The 7,991-nt window shown below is 41.6% G+C and overlaps 1 protein-coding gene across 1 annotated transcript; it reads left to right on the top strand.

The window, feature by feature from the left end:
• The first annotated feature begins 432 nt into the window (after positions 1-432).
• On the top strand, positions 433-5,283 carry LOC110505286 (5-hydroxytryptamine receptor 1D-like). The gene has a single exon (XM_021584430.3). It carries the CDS (start codon positions 1,420-1,422, stop codon positions 2,596-2,598), a length of 1,179 nt encoding a protein of 392 aa, XP_021440105.2. The 5' UTR covers positions 433-1,419; the 3' UTR covers positions 2,599-5,283.
• Positions 5,284-7,991: the final 2,708 nt, after the last annotated feature.

Here is a 7,991-nt window from a genome sequence, read left to right as displayed (position 1 = left end):
AATATGTATCATGTTTTCAGATATGGGTTGACACCAGCAAATATTGCTCATTAATGCATGCAGAGGTCATGGTCTGAGTAAATTCTGGAATTCCAAAACTCTCCTTCCGGTTATACAACAATGCCAATATGGTGATTTACAGGTACAGTTAGCTGGTGTTCTAAAGCCTACTGTTTCCACTCCCCTTTGATATTGTATTATCAATCTTGCATGTATGTAATGGCTGAACATAAGGGTTGAGGTAGAAATATGCCTCATAGCATGAGATGCCAGAGGTCGAGCTCACATATTGTTCATTCTTATGTGCATGCACTGCATGTAGAATATTTTATGTAGGTGGGATTGTTGGCGGTTTGAAATGGTGACTCGTATGTACTTCTAATGCACACTTTCTTTCTCTATCTTTCCCATTCTAAGGTTGTCATGCTTCAATTGAAGCTTGGACTTTCGGGAAGCAAAATCAGAACAAAAGCTGTGCAGTACTGTTACTTCCCATCTGGACATCACACCTGAATGCTTAACTGACCAACAAAGCTTTGACAGGAAAACATTGAACACACATCAAAAATCAATATTAGCACATGCTGTGCTTCATCCAACTGGGAATCTGCAAATGCCTTGTTCTTTATCGCATTGAGTGGTGAATTTCTAAGGCCAAGCCAAAAACATTTGAAATGAAGAAGTGAAGCAGACTTTTCCCCCCTTGATGTGGATCATGTTAACATTCTAGTTAACCCTCAATACCAACAAGACTGGACCGCCCAGGCTTTGGAGCTGAGCACAAATTAAATGAACCCTGGTTCAGCTTAAAATGAGTACAGAGTGAGCCAACCCTGTGTATCACCATAATCTTTCAGTGTAGATTTTACCCACTGAGAGTTATTGAAACAGGAGGAGACCATGAAAGCAGCAGTTGATAGGAAGTCAGGGTCTGAGGTGTTGTGCTCGGCCTGGCTGGAGTGGAGATAAGAGCTTGGGCGAGAGAGAAAACAGAGTTTGATGAGACAAGCAGAATACAAATCAGTGTTTAATGTCACTCAGCCAGACTGCCGAATCAAACCAATATTAGTGTGTCTGCTGAAATGGACAGTGATTCAGCAACTATAATGGCTTTATTGGTTATGCATTGAAATGGTACGAGCATAATCAAAAGCTCTAATATGAAACTAAATAGCAATCAACTTTTTTGTAAATCTCAATTTTGGAGATTTTGTCTCAGAACCCAGTGTGTCTCCAAGACTGAAATTATGGATAAAGGATCCATCAGGTCCCATGGATACGTGTGACAACCAACAGTGACACCCATCAATGCAGCCCTCACACCATGCCGAGAAGACAAAGGAAAGCATAGGCCCTGATTTGATTGTGGTCATGTGGCACATCTAGACCTTGAACAAAGGGTTAAAGGGGAAAGGCAAGATGGATCAGGATAATAGCTCCGTTGATCCGTTCTTCACCAACGCCACGGAGAGCTCTGAACCCACAGAGGCACTATGGGACAAAGCCACTCTCCTGGGGCTCCAGATCTTCCTGTCAGCCATCCTGGCAATCGTCACCCTGGCCACCGTGCTGTCCAATGCCTTTGTCATCGCCACCATATTCCTGACTCGGAAGCTACACACGCCAGCCAACTTTCTGATTGGCTCGCTGGCTGTGACAGACCTGCTGGTGTCCATCCTGGTCATGCCTATCAGCATCTTGTACACAGTGAGTAAGACCTGGGCCCTGGGGCAGATTGTCTGCGACATCTGGCTGTCATCGGACATCACCTTCTGCACTGCCTCCATCCTGCACCTGTGCGTCATCGCGCTGGACCGCTACTGGGCCATCACTGACGCCCTGGAGTACTCCAAGCGCCGGACAATGCGTCGAGCGGGCCTGATGATAACGGTGGTATGGGTGATCTCCATCTCCATCTCCATGCCGCCGCTCTTCTGGAGGCAGGCCAAGGCCAACGAGGAGGTGATGGAGTGCATAGTGAACACGGATCAGATCTCCTACACGCTCTACTCCACCTTCGGGGCGTTCTATGTTCCCACTGTGTTGCTGATCATCCTCTACGGCCGGATCTACGTGGCAGCCCGCTCACGCATCTTTAAGACACCAGTGTCGTGCGGCAAGCGTTTCACCACGGCCCAGCTCATCCAGACGTCGGCCGGCTCCTCCATTTGCTCCATCAACTCCGCCTCCAACCAAGAGGGCCACCTGCACCCCGGAGGGGGAGGCAACACGGGAGGAGTGGCAGGAAACGGAGGTGGAGGAAGCAGTGGTGGGTCGCCTCTCTTCAATAACTGCGTGACGGTGAAGCTGGCAGACAGTGTGCTGGAGAGGAAACGTCTGTGCAGCGCCCGGGAGAAGAAGGCCACCAAGACGCTAGGCATCATCCTGGGAGCCTTCATCGTGTGTTGGCTACCCTTTTTCGTGGTCACCCTGGTACTGGCCATCTGCAAAGAATGCTGGTTCCACCCAGTGCTCTTCGACGTGTTCACCTGGCTTGGCTACCTAAACTCGCTCATCAATCCCGTTATCTACACTGCCTTCAATGACGAGTTCAAACAGGCCTTCCACAAACTCATCAAGTTCAAGAGATGCTACTAAGGGAATGCGAGTATTGTACATACAAAATATATCATAACCCAGTGTTTCCCAAACGTGGGGTCTCCTGATTTGAAAATGGGATTGCGAGAGAAACTCTGAAGAAAAAAATAAATAATTGTGCTTGGTTCATAAAACAGGGGTTACGTCAGTTGTAATTAATGTGGTTCTATTTTTTAATGTGGTTCTATTTTTTGGGGGGGTATAAACTACAAAATATTATGATTCCCTTCACTGAAAGATAAGACTCAGGAACATGTATGCGTCTTCGGTTTCCCTCTACAATGCCCACAAGCCTCATTAGAACAGAGTGGACAAGACCAGGTACTAAGTCAGACTGTGGAGAAAATAACATCATTCGCTAGTTTTCCATCCAATTTGTAACAGATTTTCATGCGAATATTCTCAAATCTGCCTAAAACAATATGCGCCATCAAACTGAATTGTTGAGGATAAAATGATGTGCATGATGATGTAGTACACATAAAAGTAACTTTTGCCGTTCAATCCCCATGTACCGTATTAAAAGTACAAGTTAAATGGGTTAAGGGCGAGATTATTTGTACGAATGAATGACATTTTATTTTCATGTGAAATCGCCAATTGGCAACCCATCCCGTATGTGATTAATTGACACAAACAAACATTAAAATAATTCACTATGGTAATTAAATGAGAATTCTTATTCCGGTGTTCTCTGCATTGCGCATCGCGAACAGAGTGAGAAAAAAAGTAAGGTAAAAATCAATACATAAGTAGCCTAAATAAGGTTGTTTTTGTCAAACGGAAGCCAAACATCGATCATCATGTCACCAGAATATGACTTTCAATATTTATTGAAAAGGAGCATCAAACTCATCACCTTGCACATTCACCTCCCTGTGAAGTTCATCATAATTTATTTAATCTTGTTTAATAAACTGCATGATTTCCCGAGTCATAATGGGCGGACCACACAACATAGAGTGATGATGGTTATTACAGTATATCAATAGTTGTACATAAAGGCGTTTCCACATTCATTTTTCTCATAATTAATTTTACCCACACAAATATATCCCATCATGTCTAATGAACAAATTGTCTGTCGGCATTTATACAATTATACAGGCAATTCATGGTTCCTTCTGCCTGTTTAGATTTTTTTCATGCATCAGTTAATTAATCTGCATGAAATGGTTGGATCAAAACATGGTTATTGAACTTCTTTTCTACATAGAAAATCATACTAAACGGTTGCCTGATGATCTTCTGAACTTCCCAATACCTTTCTGATGCATTTCAGTCACTTCAAACCATACTTCCTTCAGCATGAAATACTGTCAAAAGTACTATCAGACTGATTTGTAATAACTGTCATATACCCAATTTAAAAAGTAAACATTAGCCGTTGATTACATAACTTTTTTTTACAGGATGGGGTCGCGGAAAAATGTGGATATCGAAATGGGTCTCTCGCAATTCTTAGTAAATACCGGTATGAGAATATAGTGTCTATTCACATAAACTCTGTACTGTGGCATTTGTTCATGTTGTAAACACATGCTCATTGTGTTTGGTCTCTGTACATTTGTTGTACATTGGAACTTCATTGACATGCTTATGAAGTGCCATACATCTTTCAGATATTTCCTTACTAGAAATGTATGCATGCATTAAAAAAATTGAATAAAATATTCCAAGGACTATGAAACTCATTATAAATGAGGGTTTGGGTTGGGATATTACAGACCCCAAAGGAACAGACTTATCATACATGTTTGAGACAAATGAACGAGTCTCTAAAGAATAAGAACTGGTCCTTCTTTGGATGAAAGACATAAGGTAATTAATCCGTGGATTAAAGTTAAGCAGTGGATTATAAGGCCCCATTGGACTGGGAAAGACATGGTAAATTGTTACAGAAGTGTCACATACAGAGGCGGACCTTCCTTAACACGTCTGTGGTACAGTACAATAGAGAAATACGTATATAAAGATTCAGTCTTACTGTGTCTCTCTATGTGGCTGCATTTGTTTATGTGTAGGAGTTGTCAAGTTGCTCTAGGTGTAATGTGTGGGGAGGGGGAGTTGCAGTGAGTGAAATGTGGACTTTTTTTTCACCTGTGGCATCAGCTTATTGTATCCAACTGATTAAACATTATCCACATTCGAGGAGCCTGACTTCTCTATGTAGGAGACAGCATTTACCTTTGGATTGAACCTAAAAATTAATTACGTCCTGTTCCCTGGCAACAAATGAATCTGCATAAGCTACTGTAAACCCACTGGGCACACAGTGGTTGAGTCAACGTTGTTTCAATGTAATTTGTCAGCCGTTTGTGACGGGGAATCTATGTGGGAAAAAGTCAATCACTACCGTTTTCATATTTTTAACCAGCGTAGTAAACATTGAAATTAAGTTAACTTCAATTTACAATGACTCAAACAGGTTGTTACAAAGTAATTTCAACAATCAGAACTATGCATATGTTGAAATTGCATTGAAAATCCCACAGAAATATTTTTCATCCTATAGTCAATATCTATTGGTTGAAATTATTTTGAATTTTGTATTTTACCTTTTATTTGACCTTCTTTCAATGTTGATATTCAACTGATATGTTTGAATCAACGAAATTGTTTCAATGTCATGCCATGAACCTAAATAGAGAGGTACAGTATATTGAAATAAAATGTGAAGCCACAGTCCAATGGTTCCTGCCTGTGACTCCTATTGGTGTAGGAGGGGTAATGAGTTTCAATGAGAACAAGTCTACCATCCAGATGCCTACCTCTACACTGAGTGTAGACAGACTGACCAGGTAAAAGCTATGATCCCTTATTGATGTCACTTAAGTCATTGTAGATGAAGGGGAGGAGACAAGTTAAATATTTTTAGTAAGCCTTAAGACATGGATTGTGTATATGTGCCATTGAGAGGGTGAATGGGCAAGACAAAATATTTAAGTGCCTTTGAGTGTGTCAAGAACTGTAATGCTGCTGGATTTTTCACACTCCAGTGTGTATCAAGAATGGTCCACCACCCAAAGGACATCCAGCAAACTTGACACAACTGTGGGAAGCATTGGAGTCAAAATAAGCCAGCGGAACGCTTTCGACACCGAGTCCATGCCCTGACGAATTGAGGCAAAAGGTCAAAAGTTGAAGCAACTCAATATTAGTTTTGGTATTTTATTAGGATCCCCATTAGCTGTTGCAAATGCAGCAGCTACTCTTCCTGGGGTCCACACCAAACATGAAACGTAATACAGAACATCATTAGACAAGAACCACTCAAGGACAGAACTACATACATTTAAAAAGGCACACGTAGCCTACATATCAATGCATACACACAAACTATCTGTCAGGACCCGGTTACGAACCCGGGTCTCCGGTGTGAGAAACAGTCCCGTAGCAAACTGAGCCACGAATAGTCGTTAGAACCCAGAAGATGAGGCAGACACAGCAGTCCTTGAGACAGTGTTTTAATGAAGTAAAAGGAAAGTTCTTCAGGCAAAAATATAAATCCACAACGTCAAAAGTAATTCCAAGAGAACAAAGGTGATCCTCCATGGCAAAAAGGTAAATCCACAAGGTGGTAGGTACAGCAGAAAAAGCCTCAAAAGATAATCAAAAATAAATAAACAAGAATAAAAACAGAGTACCACAAGAGAGTCCAACTGGCGCAACAAATGTTCACAGCATCACTGGGGCTGGGTGCCAACATTCAAACACAGAGCAAAGAACTGAGTAAAACTAAGGGTTTAAATACAATCAAGGGAAACGAGGCACATGTGCAAATAATAACTGGGAACAAGGGAAAACAAAAGGGTCAAAAAGCACAATGGGGGCATCTAGTGACCAAAACCGGAACAACTCCTGACACTATCTAGGTCAAATAGGGGAGAGGCGTTGTGCCAGGATGTGTTGCTTTATCTGTTTTTTTTTAAAAACAGGTTTGCTGTTTATTTGAGCAATATGAGATGGAAGGAAGTTCCATGCAATAATTTGTTCTAGATTTGGGGACTAAAATGTATCATCAGCATACATGGACACGCATGCTTTGTTTAATGCCAGTGGCAGGTCATTGGTAAAAAATAGAAAAGAGTAGAGGGCCTAGAGAGCTGCCCTGCGGTACACCACACTTTACATGTTTGACATTAGAGACACATCAATTAAAGAAAACCCTTTCTTCTATTAGATAGATAGCTCCGAATTCATGATATGGAAGAGGTTGAAAAGCCATAGCACTTAAGTTTTTCAACAACAGGTTATGGTCAATAATATCAAAGGCTGCACTGAAATCTAACAGTACAGCTCCCACCATATTCTTATTATCAATTTCTTTCAACCAATCATCAGTCATTGGTGTTAGTGCAGTACATGTTGAGTGCCGTTCTCTATAAGCATGCTGAAAGTATGTGGTTCATTTGTTTACAGAGAAATAAAATTGTATTTGGTCAAACACAATTTATTCCTACAGTTTGCTAAGACCTGGCAGCAAGCTTATAGGCCTGCTGTTAGAACCAGTACAGGCCGCTTTACCACTCTTGGGTAGCATAATTACTTTGGCTTCCCTCCAGGCCTGAGGACAAAGACTTTCCTCTAGGCTCAGATTTACAGTGCCTTGCGAAAGTATTCGGCCCCCTTGAACTTTGCGACCCTTTGCCACATTTCAGGCTTCAAACATAAAGATATAAAACTGTATTTTTTTGTGAAGAATCAACAACAAGTGGGACACAATCATGAAGTGGAACGACATTTATTGGATATTTCAAACTTTTTTAACAAATCAAAAACTGAAAAATTGGGCGTGCAAAATTATTCAGCCCCTTTACTTTCAGTGCAGCAAACTCTCTCCAGAAGTTCAGTGAGGATCTCTGAATGATCCAATGTTGACCTAAATGACTAATGATGATAAATACAATCCACCTGTGTGTAATCAAGTCTCCGTATAAATGCACCTGCACTGTGATAGTCTCAGAGGTCCGTCAAAAGCGCAGAGAGCATCATGAAGAACAAGGAACACACCAGGCAGGTCCGAGATACTGTTGTGAAGAAGTTTAAAGCCGGATTTGGATACAAAAAGATTTCCCAAGCTTTAAACATCCCAAGGAGCACTGTGCAAGCGATAATATTGAAATGGAAGGAGTATCAGACCACTGCAAATCTACCAAGACCTGGCCGTCCCTCTAAACTTTCAGCTCATACAAGGAGAAGACTGATCAGAGATGCAGCCAAGAGGCCCATGACCACTCTGGATGAACTGCAGAGATCTACAGCTGAGGTGGGAGACTCTGTCCATAGGACAACAATCAGTCGTATATTGCACAAATCTGGCCTTTATGGAAGAGTGGCAAGAAGAAAGCCATTTCTTGAAGATATCCATAAAAAGTGTTGTTTAAAGTTTG

The sequence above is a fragment of the Oncorhynchus mykiss genome, chromosome 25, assembly GCF_057628025.1.
Source record: "Oncorhynchus mykiss isolate SJ-2025 chromosome 25, ASM5762802v1, whole genome shotgun sequence".
NCBI classification, from domain to species: domain Eukaryota; kingdom Metazoa; phylum Chordata; class Actinopteri; order Salmoniformes; family Salmonidae; genus Oncorhynchus; species Oncorhynchus mykiss.
This window is presented reverse-complemented; position numbering and strand designations above follow the sequence as displayed.

Bases quoted from the DNA above. Each gene is read 5' to 3' on its own strand.
- LOC110505286 (XM_021584430.3), top strand. From the start codon at position 1,420: ATGGATCAGGATAATAGCTCCGTTGATCCGTTCTTCACCAACGCCACG.